The sequence below is a fragment of the Catharus ustulatus genome, chromosome Z (assembly GCF_009819885.2).
Source record: "Catharus ustulatus isolate bCatUst1 chromosome Z, bCatUst1.pri.v2, whole genome shotgun sequence".
NCBI classification, from domain to species: Eukaryota; Metazoa; Chordata; class Aves; order Passeriformes; family Turdidae; genus Catharus; species Catharus ustulatus.
In genome coordinates, this window is record NC_046262.2 from 293,317 (window position 1) to 312,378 (window position 19,062).

Below are 19,062 nucleotides of genomic sequence, written 5' to 3' on the forward strand. Positions count from 1 at the left end.
TAATCCACTTTGTACAAAAAACAAAATTTGGAAAAAATTGTCTAAAGTGCTGCCTTAAAAAGAGAACAATCCATTCAGGTTCACTCCCATTATCTCTGCTGAAGGCCCACATCCAGCTCTGGTTTCCAGACCTTCAGCCAGCCCGACACTGTCAGGACCCAGGTGTGTCACAGCATTGCTGGGACCAGCCCAGCCTGCCAGGGAAAAGCACAGAGCCAGGCTCCTTCCCACGGCAGCAGAAGGGAGAAGTGCCTCCTCGGGCCATGGGAGCAGGAGGGTGTTATTCACACACACTCCAGCCCGGGCATGCACAGGAATTTATCTGACCCTGAGCACTGAATGTTTTTCTATGGACACTGGGAATAAGGAATAAAATAGTGAATGACCAAATGTGACCAGATGTTCGGTCACTGAAACAAGCCAAACAGCCAGCAAGGATAAACACCCAAACATGAGCCCCCAGCACTCACCCAAAACCAGCACAGGCTGTGCACACAGCACCTGAGCTGCCCAAGGCCCCACTTCTTGGGCTGGGCAGTTCTGCACCTCAAGTGCCCACCCAGCCACTGAGACTGCGTTTTAACAAAAGGGGGAAAGGCACTTATAAAGTGAGGCAGGGAGGTGCTCCTGCAGCCCTGAACACTAAACAGTGACACCATTACCACAGCTATAAAATGGAGCTGCAAGTAAGGAACACCTGCCCAAGACAGAGCATTTTCAAGCTCTTTCAGCCCAACTGTTACAAACAACGGCCAAGCCAGCATTTTATAACACATCACACATCACTGTACCAAGAGCAGAGGTTAGAGGAGCAAGCCCATTGCTCATCACTGCACAGCAAAGCTGCTGCTTTGTTAATGAGGCTGAATCAGCACAAGCACAAAGCCCGGACAGTTTTGTCCACACACCACTTCTCCCTCCCACCACTCCCTTCACCACAAACAGCAGCAATGGTCAATTCCAGAAATCTCCAAAGAAAGCTTAAAATCTCCACTTGTTTGTTAGGGAATTCATCCATTTAACATTCTCATGTGACTACAGATGCTTTTAGACAAACTTCATCAGGGTCAGGATTCCAGCCAAAGCTCTGGATTCATGAGACCCACACTTTAACAGCTCACAGCCACCAAAGAGCTCACACCCAGCCTCCACCACCACCCCAGCAGCTCATGCCACATACCTGACTTCCACTTTTCCAGAAGATACTGCAACTCCACAGCCCCACAAAGACACTGTCTGCACATTTGTACCAGTACAAGAGAGAGCAGCTTCTCTCTTCCAGCAGTGCAAACCCTCTAGATTTGTGGGGGCTACTCCAGCAGCCATCATCCTCAACTCCCTCTGCTCCAGTAGAGGGTGAGGGTGCAACTGAACTGTCCAGGGATCAGTAACTGAGACCAGCACCAGGTGAAGGTCCTTAGCACATATTAATAACCAGAACCAGGTGAAGGTCCTTAGCACATATTAATAACCAGTACCAGCTGAAGCTCCTCAGCACATATTAATAACCAGCACCAGCTGAAGGTCCTTAGCACATATTAATAACCAGAACCAGCTGAAGCTCCTCAGCACATATTAATAACCAGAACCAGCTGAAGCTCCTTAGCACATATTAATAACCAGCACCAACTGAAGGCCTTGGCACATATTAATAACCAGCATCAGCTGAAGCTCCTTAGCACATATCAAACAGCAGCACCAACTGAAGGCCTTAGCACATATTAATAACCAGCATCAGCTGAAGGCCCTTAGTATATATTAAAAACCAGCACCAACTGAAGGCCTTAGCACATATTAATAACTAGTACCAGCTGAAGGTCCTCAGCACATATTAAAAACCAGCACCAACTGAAGGCCTTAGCACATATTAATAACCAGCATCAGCTGAAGCTCCTTAGCACATATCAAACCACAGCACCAGCTGAAGGTCCTCAGCACATCATACACACCTATCTGTGCCACAAAGGCCCACTGCTAAGGAGGCAGCCACAACAGGCAATCCATAAATCCATAAAGCATTTTAATAAATCAGATTAAAGTACCTCTGATGGGAGCAGCCAGTAGAGCCCCATTTCCAGTCACCTGGGCTGTCTCCATCACCCATGGTCTCAGCTCAGCCTCCTCTTTCCCACCCCAAATGCCAGCACTTCTGTGGGGAGACATTTTCATCCACATGGCTTCCATGCTCCAAACCTTACATGCAGTGCCACCAGGAAGAGGCCAAAAGCAGGTTTTCCCCAGCACAGCATTTCCAAACAGACCACCCATGAGGGAGTCATCCCAGGACACCTTCTCCTGCACACTGCTCCTCACTCCCACCCTCACAAAGGCCCACCACGAATTCAGTGTGATTATCTACATAACATAAAGAGAGCCAGACTCTGAACTGCCTTCAATTAAAACCAACAGATCACAGAACATACTTTCCATCCTCAAGCCAGGATTATTCAACAGCAGGATGTGCCAAAGGAGAGCGGGCTGCATGGCTGTGCTCCCCGTTCCAAATCCTTCTGCTCCTCTCCAGCAGATAAACTACATGGAAACAGGAAAACCTGACTTGGGCAGGACACCAATGCAGCCACACTGATCCGTGCACTGAGGCACAAAAATAAGTGCTATGGCTTAATGGCAAAGCCCAACTCATTAATGGAGTGACTCCTCAGAACAGCCAGTGTTCTCACACTGGAGAGATTTATTTTGGTTACAGGCAAGGTTCCTAAATTCTAGAAATCAGGATTCTGACAAATACCTACAGCCTGCCAGCACACAGGAATTATGGTCAAATGGAGGGAGGAAAAAAATGAACAGTTACAAATACACACCAAGTCTGTTGCCCAGTCAAGACATCACCTGGTAGACATAATACATCCCAATTAATTCCACAATCCATCTCAGAAATCAAGTTTCTGGATTTCTTTTGTTGGGGCTTTGAGTTATTTTTATAGGTTGGTTTATTTTTAACTATTTTAACTGCAATTAGCTTCCAGGCCTGTGCAATTTAGCCACAGAAACAATCCCTTTCCTAAGGATTTGGTTTTCTTCCTTCCCTTCTGGCAGGGGAAAAGAGGAACACTCCAGCATTAGAAACTGGGCAGCTTAAGAACCCCATGCTGGAAAAACCTGGCAACTGTGTTAAATCCTCCTGCAAGGCCCAGCTCCAGTCCCAGGTAAACCCTGGCAGGTGTTAGTGCTGACTAGCAGCAGCTCCAGCCCTGAGCACAGCAGCAGTAAAACAACATTCCTTCCTGCCAGTGCTGGAGGTAGGAGTCACCCAGGCCACACCACATTCCTAGGCAGCTTACCCAAAATAACAGTGTACACAGGGTTACACTGCACTTCTTCCCAAAGGGGACACTTCCACTGCTGCAGTCAAACCTCCTGTTCAACACAATGAAACATTTCAGGGGAAGGAGCAGTGAAAGCAAAAGATGGAGACAATTATGGAAGTTACTGAGATTTCTTTATTCAATACCAATACCAAAATTTAATTGTAATTAAATCAAGCTATTTCTGCACATTGTTACCACATCCACCACTTTCTGTTGACTGAAGCTGTTGGATGATCCAGCCCTCACTGCTATTACAAGCCCTGGAAGTTTCCAGCTTGCCCAGAAAGTCCCAGTTTATATTGCACAGAGTTTAATTAAGCAAAGGTCTTGGTCCCATCCAATCTTCTGGGACTGAGGTTGTCAATTCAGCCCAAACCAGCAGAAATCAGTGAGCTGCCACCAGGCTGCACCCACAGCACCACCTCTGGATCCTACAGCACCTCTGCAGGCAGCCACCTCCCAGCAGGAGCTGTGTTTGGTCCAGAAAGGATAAATATTGTATCTCACAGAACTCTTCACTGGCTGCAGACACAGTAGCAGCCTGGAAGCTGCAGGGGTGAACTGTTCCCACAACACTCTAAGATGTAACACTGACTCCTTTCCGATAGATAAGCTCACCGCTCTCACACCATGCCTGGTGGTATTCTCAAAACAAACCACAGACAATCCCGTCAGATCTGTGTGACTCCCGGCACAGGCCGTGCCCGGGGGAGGTGCCCGCTCACCAACAGGTGTGGGGCTCACAGTCCATGCCTGCTTCCCAGGAAAATGGCCCCTGTGCAGAGCAGAGGAAAACAGAGCTCCCATTTCCCAGCTCGCAGTGCCCTCCAGCGGCCAGCCCTGCCCACGGAGCACAAGGAATGCTCCTTCCCCCTTCCCAAAGGGGAACCTTGGGCTGCACCACCTGCATTCCACCCCCAGAGCACAGAACAGCCAGGGCAGACAGAGCCATCTCGGAATGGGGGTACAGCTAAAATAACATTCCTCACCCCCCTCAGCCCCTCATGGTAAATACAAGCCTCCTTAAATGTCTTTACCTTCATTTTATAATAAAACCAGAATTTACTTAGCATCAGCACCAGTGACCAAAACATGCCAATAACTCATGAAAAGCTGGTTTAAAATGCAGGCTGTTATAAAAATCTATTGACCTCCTGAGAACCACAGCCTACTTTGATATTCTGCCACACGAGTAGATATGCAAGCCCTGTCATTTATGAAATGCTTCCTTACCTGGACTTTTTAATCATCATTTAAGGCTTACATGCTATCCCTGAAGCCAGTGCACTTAAGAGTCTATAAAAACAATGCAGGGTCAATAAAAAATTCACCATTGTGAATTGCTTATTGCTAAGCCACTGTCAGTGCTGTGACCAAGGGAGGCCCCTCTCACACTCAGATGGCAGAGTGAGGCTTTTACATAACCGGAATATTCAGAGCAGAAACAACAGAGCTCCCGTTTAAAGGCTCTGTGTTCAGTGCTGGTGACAGAGGGTGCATCTCCTCAAGGAACTCAAGGGGTTTTCCACATAAAGCCCCCAGGAGTCACAGCGGCACAAGCACATGCCCAGCACATCAGTGCCCTGCTCCTTCACCCAGTGCTCCCGTGCTGCTCCAGGAGCCCAGCTGGGAGCCACGCCATGAAGGGAGGTGGCTCTGGAGCCCCTCCCCAGCACCAGTCCTGCCAGGGGCTCTGTGGGGACAGCCTGGGCTCAGCAAACACCCCTGGCTGTGCCAGCACAGCGTGGAAACGGGTGAGCAGCAAGGTACAGCCTCAAGGAAACATCACCTGAAATCCAACTGCAGCCCCTACAACAGGCACTGCCCCAACAACTCAGCATTGCCACTGCAAAGTGGAGAAATCCAGCCCTGAGCTCCCACTTCACTGCTGTCACCAAGTCCAGGGAGGAAGGGAAAATCACAGCCCTTTTCCTCCCCAATAAATCCTGCTCATCAGGAGCAGTAACATCTTCATCTTGAGGCCTTTGCAGCCCCATCTCACGGACCTGTTAACATGACACTCGAGTACTGGGAAGGAGACACCCTCAAGGGGATCATTCCAGAGCAACAAATCCAGCAGGAACAAGCAACCACGAGGCACAAAAGCCAGCCTCCCATATGCCTCAGTCTGAAACAGTTTGCACAGACAGACAGTTTATCCAGCACAGCACGAGCTGCACTTCACCACCGCACCACTGTGGCAAATCTTGGCTCATTCCTCACCCTGATGTCAGATCCAGTACAGGGAAGCCTGTGCTTTACAGGAATTCATCTTGTCCACAGGAAGCATTTCCACCCTACTCAGAACTGGGCTTGTCTCCCTTTCCCTGAAGTGTGTCTCAGTACAGGTTCCTGAGGTCCTAAAATCCTTCAGGATTCGTTCCTCAGGCACAAGGCTTTGCCCAGCACAGCACACAATCACTAAGATGAAAGGTTAGGCTGCAGTGACTACATGCAGAATTATTTATCTTGAGGCATATGGGATTGTATCTCACACATCGAGATATTTTCAGGAACATAAGATCCTTTTGACAATTTCTAAGGCATGACAAAATGTCATCTCAGTAGGAAGCTTCTAATTCCAATTGACTCAATCACAAGTCACAGAAGTTAAACAGAACTTGAAAAGAGAAGAATGCTGGAACTGCAGAGAGCAGCCTCACATAATGCTTTTTTCCCCTAATTTTTAACCTCTTTTTCCCCCTAGTATTTTAAAGTATAAAAAGACATTCTTCAAGGATCTTTTCTCTGAAGTCCCATTCTTTATTCAAGCAAACAAGATCCAAGGAGCTGCAAGTTTTTCTTCCATCCAAGGACACTGAGAAAGCAAAATATTTGTGGATTTGTGTGGGAAACATTTGACTCCCAAGAAACCCAATCTGAGGTACATTTCATCCACAAATATTTTCTACTACAAAGGGCTGCAAGTTTACATACACACTGATATTCAGAGATTGTATGAAAGCACCTAAGCTTCCAGGAGCCCGTATAAATATTATTTCACAGAATTGCAAAGTTCTGGAGGTCACCTGGCCCACCCCTTTAAGCCAGAGCTGGCTGCCCAGGCCTGTGTCCCCATGGTCCCCAACAGCCCCAAGGATGGAGTTCCAGCACCCTCTGGGCAGCCTGGCCCAATGAAAAAACAGTGGGATATGAATCTGATTCACAACTACTTTAATTAATATAAAACACTTTACAGTTCAGGTTTACAAGGAGGCTGATCTAGACACGACCAACTGCAGCAGTTGGCTCATCCCCTGTGAGCCAGTGATCCCCAAATCCCCCAGAGTCCCAGCACCTATGAGAGTCCCTGGGCAAAAGGGCCAGTGTCCCGTGGAGGGCAGCCCTGGGAAGCACAGGGATGAGTGCAGCCCCTGCTCTGCAGCCAGCCAGCACACAGCACGGCCTGCTCCACGCCTACCACGCACATCAGCTGTGTGAGCAGCAGGGAAGCCTCTGCTCTGTAGCAGAGACTGCTGCTTCCCTCTCTCTGGAGAGCCACTCAGCAAGTCCAGCTTGCATGGAAATCACTGCATTTTCCAAGCAGCAAATGTGCCAGGAGTGGAGGCACTGCACAAGGCCACTCAAAGCCCTCCAAACCCCTCTACAACGGATCTGCAAACTGCATTTCAAACCCAGGCAGGAACAAAGGAAATTAATAGGCTGAATATGTCCACATATGCAACCCAGCCTCTCACAGCTAACAGAGCTCTGCTTTCCAAAAAATCGTGAGCCAAGTCCAAGGCAATGCTAGTGGGAAGTCATTACCCACACAAGGCAGCATAGAGAACTGTCAGCACACCTTCCTCGGCCCTCTTGAGCTTTACTAGAGCTTTCCTACAGCCACCTTCCTGGGAGACCATCCTCCCATACCCATTACTAGTGACTCCACAGCAGGTCAGGCTCTCAGGATCATGAAACCAGAGCCCAACAGGCTGTATCACCTGCATCCTTCTCCATGCCACCTCTCCCTCAGTCCCTTTTCCCTCTTTCTTCCATCCCATTTCCATTTGTGGACTCCTGCAGTAGTTTTAGATGGTCACTGCTCTTCCTGAGACGTGTCCAGCATCAGCAGCTGCACAGCAAAGCAGGAAACAAAGCACAGTCTCCTGTCCCTCAGGCAGTGTGGCTGTGGTCATCACTGCAGCTGTGACATTGGCCACTGCTGAGAGACCAAACTATTTATTTTCCCAGCAGCTCCTTTTCCAACAGCTTAGTTTCACCTCGGGAGATGAGTGCCAAACACATCTCCCTGCCCACTGCCCCACAGGCCAGGTCCCCAGCACCAGCTGGGGCTGAGGATCGTGGCAGGAACAGCCCCTGCTCTCCCGAGATCCCTCCCTCTCCAAGCCAAGGTGAGAGCAGCCAGCACATTTCTGCCTGTATCCGTTTCTCTTTAGCATTCTGTGCAAGTACCAGCACATATCGAGGCAGGGACAAAAGACACAGCGAGCGCACGCACAACAGAAAAGGCAGCAGCCAAGCTCCAGCGTGATGTTCTCAGCCACCTCCCTGGGACCTGGCAGGGTGGCCCCACTTTCCCTTTTCCTCACAGATCACACTAGCGAATATAAGCTCCAGCTTAATGTTTTGGAATGCCCATGTTGGGACAGCGAACCGCGCTGCCTTTAGCTGTCCCCTAGGGCTGTGCAAGCCCCCCAGCAGCCCAGGGACGGGCAGGGTTCCCGCAGGCCCTCCGGCAGCCCGGAGCAAGCAGGGCCCTGCAGATGGCTCGGCAGTGGGCCCAGCTACCTGCAGGGTCGGGCAATGCACCGGAGCTGGCCAAAGCTGCTCGGGGACAGATGCCAGGCACGGCTGTGCTCACACAAGGCTTATGGAACAGCCTAGGGAGGAGAAGGTTCTCCTGCGCTGTTGTGCTCGCCATCTCCATCACCCAAGGCTCCTGCAACACCCTCTCCTCTCCCCTACCTTCACACACAGAGATTTGCAATCACTCAGCTCTCAGCTTTATAATTTAACAACAACAGAACGACACCCCCCCTCACCAAAACACCCACCCCTGCCCAGGAGCCTCCTTCTCAATGAGAACTGAACGTTACAGTCATGCAGAGTCGGTGCCTGTGAAACACACCAGGTAACAAACAAGGTCTGTCAGCTTCACAGGGCAGAAGGTGTTTTTCATGTCGGTTTCTGCTACACCACAAACACACTGACACATCCCCCGTTGTGTTCAGCCCCACAAAACCGGAAGCAATACTGTTGCAATTACTATTCACTCCTGTAAAAAGAAAAGCAATAGGTGTGCTCCTAACAGCCGATACCCTGAAACCACAGCCCAGTAACGCAGCCTTGCCCACTGCTGATGCTCTACGACACTGGCTCTTAAGAGAAGGAGCACCTGACCACGGCAATGAAATAAGATTTTTAACACTCACCTAAAGTTAACCGCACCGCTCTCCTCATGCCTGTATGATTTGGTTCTGCAGAAAACACCGGCTGATAAACCCGGCACACGGTGACTAGTTATCGCGGGTCCGACCCCGCTTATCACCTCCATCTGCAATGGGGCCAGGCTGTGTCTGACACAGTACCCGGCGCTCCCGCTGCTCCGCTCCGGCCCCGCGGCCGCTCCCTGGGGACACGGGCAGCGCTGCGGGGAGGAGGCGGCGAGGGGCGGCCGCCCCCGCCCGCAGCACCGCCGGCCGCGGCTCTTTGTTCGCCGCCGGCCCGGCCGAGGCACCGCGGGCTCCGGGCGGCCGCACCTGCCTGGGGTGCGGGCAGCGCTCCCCGGGCCGGGCCGCCCCCGGCAAGCGAGCGCCGCGGGAGGGGCGCGGAGCCCTGAGGGGCGGCCGACGCTCGCCCTCCTGGACCGACCGTCGACCTTCGCCCAGCTCCCGAAGCTGAGCCGCGGCTCCCGCCGACGGGCCCCCGGCGCACCCCGAACCCAGCCCGTCCGCGCCGACCCACCTCGTCTTCCGAGAGCCCGTACACTGGTTCCGCCGCCGCGGTCGCCATGGAGCCGCTCCCGGGCCCGCCGAGCCGCCCACCGCCGCCGCCTCCTGCCGCTGCTTCTGCCGCCGCTGGCCCGCGGGCGGCGGAAGGCGCCGGGAGCCAAGCCCGGCGGAAAGGGGCCGGGGGCGGGGCCGCCCGGGGCCGCCCGCGCTGCCGCCGCCGCCGCGGGCCGGGGCTGAGCGCGGCCGCAGGGACGGGGAGTGCCGGCGGGGCGGGGAGAGCGCCGGGCCGGCCCAGCAGCGGCGGGCGGGGCGCGGCACAAAGCACGGGAGGGGCCCCGCTCCGCACCCGCACCGCCCTGAGGGACGGAAAAGGGGGAGAAGGAGGGAGCGCGAGAGGGGCGCGAGGAGCGGGCGTGAGGGGGCGGGCGTGTGCGGCTGGCGCCCCCTAGCGGGCGGGAGCGGCAGCGCCGGGCCTGGCCTGGGAGAGCGGGAGCTGTCCCGGGACCGGGAGCTGTCCCCGTGCGGGACCGGGGCTGTCCCGGGACCGGGAGCTGTCCCCGTGCGGGACCGGGAGCTGTCCTGGAATCCGGGATGTGTCCCCGTGCGGGACCGGGAGCTGTCCCGGGACCGGGATGTGTCCCGGGATGTGACCCCGTGCGGGACCGGGATGTGTCCCCGTGCGGGACCGGGGCTGTCCCGGGACCAGGATGTGTCCCGGGATGTGACCCCGTGCGGGACCGGGATGTGTCCCCGTGCGGGACCGGGGCTGTCCCCGTCCCGGATCTGTGCCCCCGGGATGGACAGGAGCGCAGCCCCCGCTGCCCGCAGCTCAGTCGGAACTGGTCCCTCACTGTGGCATTTCTCCCCTCGCCATCACGGGTTTTAGGGAAATAAACCCTGTGGGCACTTGGAGCGACTTGTGGGCCAAATGCAGTCCCGCTGTAGCCGTAAATGAGCTTTTGTTTTGTTTGTGCCCCTGAGCTGGCAGTGGCCCAGCCGTGCCCCTCCCTGCCAATCTGCATTTATGATCTCCCGTATCTCCTGGCAGTACCGTGGTGTTTCAGTGCGGGCTGTGCAGGCAGCTCCGTGGCAGCACAGCCCAGACACGTTTGTGCAATGTGTGACCCAAGGCACGTGGGGCTGCTGGCACGGGACACATCTGTCACCACAGCCCGGCACACGGCAGCTCTGGGCACTGAAGGCAAGTGCCGCCGCCTCTGTGTGCTCAGGTGCCTTGTGCCTGTTCCTGTTCCACGGAGCCGAGCACAAGGGGACACGGGAGATCCCTTTTTCTGGAGAGATTGCACAGCAGCCTGTAGGCCAGAAAGCGTTTCCAGCCTTTGCAAAGCCCTTGAGGGGCAGGAAGGATGTGACCTCTGCCCAGATAGCAGTGCCTCGCAGCTGAGCACGAGCTGTTAAAGTCCAGCCTGGGGACACATCAGCCTTTGTACTGCCCGGGTCCCTCCTGCCATAAACCACACGTGGTGCAGGCAGGGCAGGGGTTTCCCCAGCACCAAACCCTGCTCTGTGCCCGGCCAAGGCCATCCCTGGCATGGTCGAGTCCTCAGGAGCACAGGCCCCTTGCCAAGACACATTCTGTTTTATCCTCTTTGACCTGAGCTCAGCAGATCATTCCCAACTCTGGGTGTAGCTTTGCCGCCCTGCTTTTCACTCACCTACTTGGTTGCTTTAACAGAAGCATCTCCACCACTTCCCATCGCCTGGAGACCACGGAAACCAGGATTTCAGGAGTCTTTAGTTCAGTCCATAAACACATCTCAGTTCTTTGTCTCCATATCTTTCTGTGCTGACACCAAGAGTTGGAACCTGGCATGTTTTTATTCCAGGATATTTCTGAAGTACAGAATGAAAAAGAAATACTTAGTGTAGTACAACAGTGGACAGTAATCCCAGCACAGTAAAGGTGGTGATATATGGATTCCTCAGAATCCAGATCTTTTCTGCAGCACAATGTTCATTCCCTCTGGAATCACATCCGTGGCTTTTCTCCCTGCAGCTCACAGCACCTGGGCTGTACAGTCAGCCAGCATTCCCACCAACAGGTGCTCCCCAGGGGAAAATACACCTGTAGAGGAGCAGAATGGAAACATCTCTGAGGTCAGAGCAGAAAATTAGTGCCACTAACAACTCAAAGCTTTAGCATTGATTCCAGGCTGAAGATTGCTTGTTTGTTTGCCTGTGCATGTTACATGCATAATTCCTCTTTGGAATTGTGTTTACAATAATAGATGGCCCTGGAGAGATGTAATTCATGTGATAATGCTGACATCAGAAATCTCCAGGTGCCGCTTGCATGATTTATAACTGGCCTCTTTATAGAACCCAGCCCCATGAATTATTTACAATTTTCTGAGAGAAATAGATTCAGTATGTCTTAGGGCTGGCAATTTTCCATGGGAGCTGAGGTGAGGAGGGAGGATGCAGCACCCCTGTGAGCAGTGCATGTCCTGGGTGGCACCCAGGCAGGACAATGTGAAGCAATGGCTTGCAGGGCCACATCTCCAGTGACTGCTTCATCACTTCCTGAGAAATTCCTGCTGCAGGAACGAGCATTGCTGTGTGTTCCACAAGGAATCTGCAGTAAAACTCCCGGTGAAACGCTGAAAGCTCAGCTGTGCCCGCTCCTTGCAGCCCTTCTGCACTGCCAAAGCTCAGCCATTTCAGTGTTTGTGGCTGTTCTTTGTTTCCCTGCTGGACTCAACCCTACCAACTGTTACCCAAATACTGAGAGATGCTACTTAGAAGGTCACTGTAACATGCCAGCAGAGAGACTTTACACTGCAAATCCCTCGTACTTTTAATCATCCACTGACAGCAGACACAAAGGGAATCCAAATAAACCGTGATCTTCCCAAATACAGATGGTTTGGATTTGAGAGAATTGGCTTGAACAGATTAATAGAGCCCCGACCTAAGCAGAAAATGCTCTTTAGGAAATGAGCTGGATGCTTCCAGCTCACCAAACAGCATTAGGAGAGCAAACTGCTGCCAGAGGCTGCCCAGAATGACTTGCTTTTTGCTGTTCAATTTATTATTTATTTATTCTCAACAGCTCTGGTGAAATACAGAATGAGAGTGCAGAGGTGAAAATCACCCAGACCAGGCTCCCTTTGCTTTGATGTGGCACCAGCTGCACGTGGAGTTTGGTAATTCCTGCATTTGAAATGATTATTGTACTTCAGTGGCTGCCAAGGGGTATTTAACACGTTCTATTCACACTGTATTACTCATTCCAGTGAACTTAACAAATCATAAAAGTAGTAGTGGCAAGGTACAGATTTTATCTGATTGGTTCTTCCATCATGGTTTAAAACAGGATTTCATTATTTCTGCAGAGGAAGAAATAAAATCTGCATCACACTGGGCCAAAATGAGGCTGTGTACTGGCACACCTCAGCATCATTCAATATTTAATGTTGTTACTTAACAATCTTTTGCTGAAAAAAGGCTTTTCCCACTGCAAAGCTTTTTGCTGGTGATGATTTTTCTCCTTCCTTCTGGAAAAATTTCATAAGAAATGTTAATATTTTATCAGGTTGCTGTTGGAGTGACATAATTGCCTCTGTGCTCTCAGTATATACCTTCCTTGAAGCATTATTGAAATGGCTGGGGGCTGAGCATGGTTCAGAACACACAAAACTGGTAAAAGATTAACTGTTTCAGAACATGTCAGTATTTCATAATGTATTATTGAGAATGCCATAGAAAACTCATCAAAGCTAGAAGCCAAGTTGAATCAAGCTCCCACAAAACATAAATTGTTAATTGTTGCTCAGTTCCCAGTGACAATACAACACTGCAGGCATGAGCAAGAAAAGAAAGGCTAACCCTAGAGAGGTCAGAAGAGCCCTGTGTTTGTGGCAGTAATTTACAGCAGTTTACAGGAAAGGAAAAACCCAACATTTTGGGGCTATTTAAAGAGTAATAATAGAATTGCAAAGAGGTGTGGTGCCACAAGGCTTTGGACAGGGGCTGCTCATTGTTCTGGCAGGCCTTTGATACAGTTTTCCAGACAATTCCCTGCAGCTCCCCATCTCCCACAGCATGGAAGTGCTCTGGATAGTGTGGGAGTGCAGGGCCAGGTCCCCAGGCAGCAGTGTCACTGGCACAGGCCAGCTGGGCAGTGTGGCACAGGGCAGGGCTTCACCTGAGGATGTTTTACCTTGCTTGGCCCATGAGCAATCCAAATGCCATGAGATTTGTCCTGCAGACTGTTTCTTTCGCTTGGATTTCACATTCTGTCTGTGCTAATACACCTTGGGTTTGTTGGCATCACATCCCTGGGGAGGACAGCAAAAGAGAGAAAGAGGAAAAATAAAATGAAATGAAACCTGAGGCATTCATGGAGGTAACTTTGCTCAGATTCACACCGTGTCAGGTCACAGAGCAGTGTGTGCATGTGACACTCACCTGTCTGGGTGGGTGGCAGGGAGGGAGACCTGGCTGAGGGCTGGGGATAGAATCAGCCACAGGAGCTTTCCATGGGAATACCGGTGCTCAGGTGAGTCACATGGGCCTGAGTCAGGCCCTGAGCCTCTAATCTCTGGGGCATCTCCCAAGCAATGCTGTCCCTCCTGTTCCACCACACCACACCACACCACACCACAGGCCACTGCAGGGACAGCAGCTCTCCCCAGTGCTCCCTGGGCTGCTCACCCCTTGAGGGAGGAAAAAGCCCCAAACCTAAAACTGACTGGTGTAATTAACATTCAGGCTCATCTTGCTTGGAACTGGCCAGAGTGGAAAATTACCTCCTTCTGTTGGCCTGTCTATAATTCTATGTAATTTGATTTCTCCTGGTTCTTACATTATGGTGCATAGGGAGTAAGTATCAGCTGTCCATCTTCTCCAGGGATTTGTGCTCTTACAGACCCATAACCTCTCCTTCAGTCCCTTTCCAGTTTCTCCAAGATCCCCAGCTGTCCTGAACCTTTCCAACAATCCATTTCAGTTCCAAGCAGTGCCTTTGCAATCCTCACCCTCTTTTCCTCCTCTCAGCCTGTTACAGGGAGTAAGAGCCATGACAAACACAGCCCTGAGACAACAGCCCTGCACCTTCCTGAAAAGCATCTTTTGGCTGTGGATTTGGTACTGGCAGCACTGGGCTACCCCACCATGCTGCTTTCCTTTGCTCACATCCTGCTAAAGCTGCTGTGGACCTGAAGAGCTGTCACCATCCATGCAGAATTATCAGTAGGGAATTTGTACTAAAATCCCTCTCTGCAGACTTTGAGGTGACCTTGCTGTGTTCAAGCTGGAGAGCTCTGGGAAGGAGCCCAGCTTTTGTAAATCCTCTCTCATTCCTGCCTCAGACTGTAATCAGCACAGCCACCCCACCCGTCCCATTGGAATTCCCAATCACCGTGCATATCTCTCTCCTTTCAGGGTGGAGATTTCTCCTGAACTTTGCGTTTCGTAACCCCAGTGTTTGGGTTGCAGCTGACAGCCGTTTCTCCTGTGTCTGCAGGGCACAGAATGGCTTCTCACAGTAGCTTTGTGGAGGTTTATCCAAGTTAGGACAAGTCCTCCTCCAGGGAGAGCTGGGAAGCACGAGGACGATGTGCTATCCCTACTTTTAACGTCATCTTTCTGCAGGAAAATACGTTCACTTACCTCAAATCCAGGATTTTTCTCCTTGTAGAATTGAAGGCAGGTCAGACTCACAGTCCCAGCTGACCACGTCTGAAGGAGAAACAGGAGTGATCCCCAAGACATGCCCTTCAGGTCCTTTAAAGTGTGACAAGCATGCAATTAATAACAGACAAACTACTTCAGTGAGGTTTGAGAAGAAATCTCAGCCCCCCTTCTTTGTTCCTGTCCAAAAAAGAGATGTTTGATATCTCTCCCAAAAGCAATGAGGAGCTTTGCCATTTCTGTGCCTTCATTTCAGTTGTGTGGATTCAGACAATACTGGCAGGTGCTCCTGAAAGCAGGTGTAAAAAGCTTTCATCCATTTCTGTACAGGGCTATAAAGATTTGAGAGAAATGGACTTTTTGTGGTTTCCTTCAGGTGATGTCCCCAAATCAAATCAAATCAAATCTTCTAGGAAATACCTGCTCTTTAGTAAAACCTGCTCATCAGAAGAAGGATAATAATGACAGACCCTGAAGATCCTTGGGCACAGAAAGCAGCAGCATCCCTCCTAAAGGGGTGGAAGATTTGGCTCCAACTCCACGAAGTGCTTGCCAGGATGTGGCTCCCATCCCATCAGCTCACACTGAGGCATTTGGATATTCCTGGTCAATGAGCTGTTTGGTTCCAATTGGGTTTGTATTGTTTTCTATACTTCTGTGCATTCAACTAAAGCAAACTTTCGTGTCACAAGTTACTGACTGAACTTCCCAAGGAGCCTTAACCCACAGTGGGCACTGCAGCAATGAAATTGCAGAATGTTAATGTGGAAGTGTTTCACTGGCATTTCTGTGAGTGTGACTGCAGCAGGGAAATCAATCTGTTGTCTGTGCTTAGTGGAATTATCTCTATAAACATTTCACTTGCAGGCTGAGGGGCATACCATGAAAGCAGCCATGTGCAAAACAGCCAGAATATTTTCCCTCTATTTTCTTATGCAGTTTGTCTAACTTCAACTCAAGCTGCCCAACATCTCCCAGAGACTGGAGATGGTTTGGGAAATGCAGGCCCTTTCTCCAAAACAGAGATTCCAAACAGTCTAATAATTGATTTCTTAGGATTCACAGTACAGGAGAGTCCTGGTGTAGGACAGGGAATGCCAGTTGAGAAAATCCATATTCCAGAATACTCCTGGGAGTGCTCAGTGTCACTGTGGCACGTGGCACCCCTGGCTCAGCACCCCCTGGCTGGAGAGGCTGAGCACCACAGAGGAGGGAGGAAAAGGGAACAAACAAAACAGAGCAGAGGGAAACAAGAGGGATTAGTTAGAGGAGAACTGGGAGGAGAGTAGTGAGCAAAAGGGTGAGTAGGAGGAAAATCAATGTGAGCTGTAGGCGGGTAAAAGGTACATAAAGCCTTGAAGATGGTACCAGATTAGAGTCGTGAGTCAAACACTGAAGCATGAAACAAGTGTACAAAGGGTATCCCAGATTCTTCCAATTCACCCAGAACCTTGGGGAACTAACCCCAATATTCATCATGTGCAGTAAGCAGTGCTCAAAGGTGAGTCATGGAGCTATGCACATGTGTGGGGTCAAGTGGTGGCACAGGTTCCAAATGTGCCCAAAATACAGGGGAAGAATAGAATGGGATTAAGAACTGTGCAAAAATGTAAAAACTGGATTACTTTGAAAGACCTCACCCTGAGAAAGGAGGAATTTGTATGGTTTACACTTGCAGAGCCAGCTTAGACTCTGAAGAGCAATCAGTTCAATCCACCCAGCCTCTGAGTTACAAGTTACACTCACAGACATTTTTCCTCAATCAACAACAGAGAGCAGAGACACTTGCCCTGGCAAACAAAAAATGGTCAGTGCCAGATTATGTGAAACCTGTGATGTTTTCTCTTGCTGTAAAACCTCATCTGCCTTACTATTTCTTTCTGTAAAGTGACACTTCTTTATAGCACCCTCTAAACTTTGCCATGAACTGGCTGAACATCATGTGGAGACTGTTCTGGTGCTTCCATGTTCATCTCCCATCTGGTACACCGGGAAGAAGGGCCAGAAGGATGCAGTGAGTGACACCTCCTCTTGCCAGAAGACCCTCCAGGTAGGAGTTCATGCCAAAGGTAGAACATGCTCTCCAGGGATGGGATCACACACCTCATGTACTCAAGTCACCCTCAAAAGAGCAAACTCCTTCTGTGACACAGAAAGATCCAGAGAGAAATCTTCAGCAGCAGGGAAGACATAGAGACCTGTCAAATCTGTCAAAAACACCATCTGAGGTTACCTGAGGTTCAGAAGATTGGCATTTCTCCACCAGACAAACATGTTTGTCATTTCTGTTCAGAAATTCTGAGCACAGGCATTTCTGCCGGCACTCACAGGGACGGCAACACATGGCAGGGGGAAGCTGGGGACAGCACAGCTCCATCCACCCAAGTGAGGCTCCTCTGAGCTTCTCTGGCAAAACAACAATCTGCAGGAATTCTGAGAGCAAGACTAGGAAATAGTAATCAGCCAGAAGCCAAATGTGTTATTTATCTGAGGGTACAGGCTGAACAGTGCAGAGTCAGGACCGGTTCTCCAGAGATGTGTTAAATGATTCTAGAGCAAGGCAGAAAGCTGGAATCCGTGTGAGCCTGTGCAGCCACCTCTCCTGCTGCGTGGGAGGAGGATTAGTGGAGAGAGAAAAAAGCCACCAGGGAAGGTATTCTGTGTTGTCAGAAGCTGCAGCACGTGTCACTCTGTGGGTGGCTGTGGAGTCCCCACGGATTGCAGCGAGGCTCTGCATCTTTTCTCATCAGCCAGGGCTGGCTGCATCCTCCTGTGGGCACACACCTATCACAGGAATCTACCATGGGTTTCTTGTGCTCTAAACAAACAGCAGCACTTTGGAAGAAGCTGCACAAATTAATGCAGATGTGCCTACATCAAGGATGCTGACATTTTTATAGAGCAACACACACAAAGCACAAATCACACTGACCAGCAACCCAGTGCTTAGGTATTTCCACTCTGCTTACTCTGGGAGTTTAATCAAACAAATGCTATCACCATCTAATATCATTAATTAGCCATTTTGAGCAGTATTGGGGGCTTCAAGTTGGATGAGTGAGTGAATTTCTAGTTAGCTCATGCTTCTCTGCATTTTAATTTTAAGTCTTGAATAGAATCATAAAACACCCTGAGTTGGAAGGGACCCACAGGGATCAGCAAAGTCCAACTCCCAGCTGGCCAGTACAACCTCTCCTTGCCCTCATCCTGTTTCAAATCAATCTTTGCCACAGCTCCACATGAGCTCTGCTCAGTGATTCCTTTTCTGGAATGCTTCCCCCTTAATTTCAGGCTTCAAGCCATGTCTATAGGGAACAGCATTTCAGCTTCCACAAGGAACCTTCTTTGGTTCAAAGACCAAAAGAATTTCTGTTTCCTGTGTATGTGGAGCCTGCAAAAGAACCATGTGAGTTATAAGCCAGGCAAATAAGAAAAGGAGGCTGTGACAAGTTATGTACATATAGATATACATGTGGCCACTCTATTGTAATGCCATATATATACACATGTACATATATATATACATCCATGGCCCACTCCTGAACATGCTGCCTAAAATGACACTGTGAGGTGGCTAAAAGCAGCAACTTCCCCCCAAAACAAACAAACTGACTCACTTGCACATGTCTCTGGTGAAACAGGGATGCTGCATGGTGGATAATCAATCCCTGTGGATCCTGGGGACAGCAGAACTGTGTGAGCCATGGCAGGACCTGGCTGCTCCTAAATGGTTCCTCACCTGTTCCTGTGTGCAGGGAACATTGCTGGAAATCTGTGCACAGAGCTGGGTGTCCTGCTTGCAAACTGTTCCTCCAACAGAGAAAAAATAACAATCCACATAGCCTATTGTCCCTTTCATGTCTCAAACCTCTGCTTCCCTGCCCAGGCAGGCTGCCCATGTGGCCAGAGAGCAATTGTAGGGCAGAGGAATCCATTAGGAGCATCTGGATGCATACCCTGAAGCCACAATTTGTCCTTGCTGCTCTTACTTTCTTCTCCTAATTGTATTCCCTGCCTGCTGGTGTGTGAGAAGCACTTCAGTCACTGGAATCACTTCACTAGGACATATCACTTGGAGCTGCTTCAGAGATGATTTAATCTTGCACAATGCTTTGAATTTGTAAGTAATATGATTGCTATGTACCTTGCTCTCTCCTGGAGGA

General features: G+C 50.5%; 1 protein-coding gene across 4 annotated transcripts in view; it reads right to left on the bottom strand.

The window, feature by feature from the left end:
- NEDD4L (NEDD4 like E3 ubiquitin protein ligase) overlaps positions 1-9,346 on the bottom strand; it is a 70,997-nt gene extending 61,651 nt beyond the window's left edge. For 3 of the 4 annotated variants that reach the window (XM_033085482.2, XM_033085481.2, XM_033085480.2), the window contains exon 1: positions 9,258-9,346. In XM_033085482.2, the coding sequence (XP_032941373.1) occupies positions 9,258-9,305 (48 nt within the window). In that variant the 5' untranslated portion in view covers positions 9,306-9,346. Of the gene's footprint in view, positions 1-8,725; positions 8,882-9,257 lie in introns of those variants that run through there. The other variant, XM_033085484.2, reaches the window with a different exon arrangement.
- Positions 9,347-19,062: the final 9,716 nt, after the last annotated feature.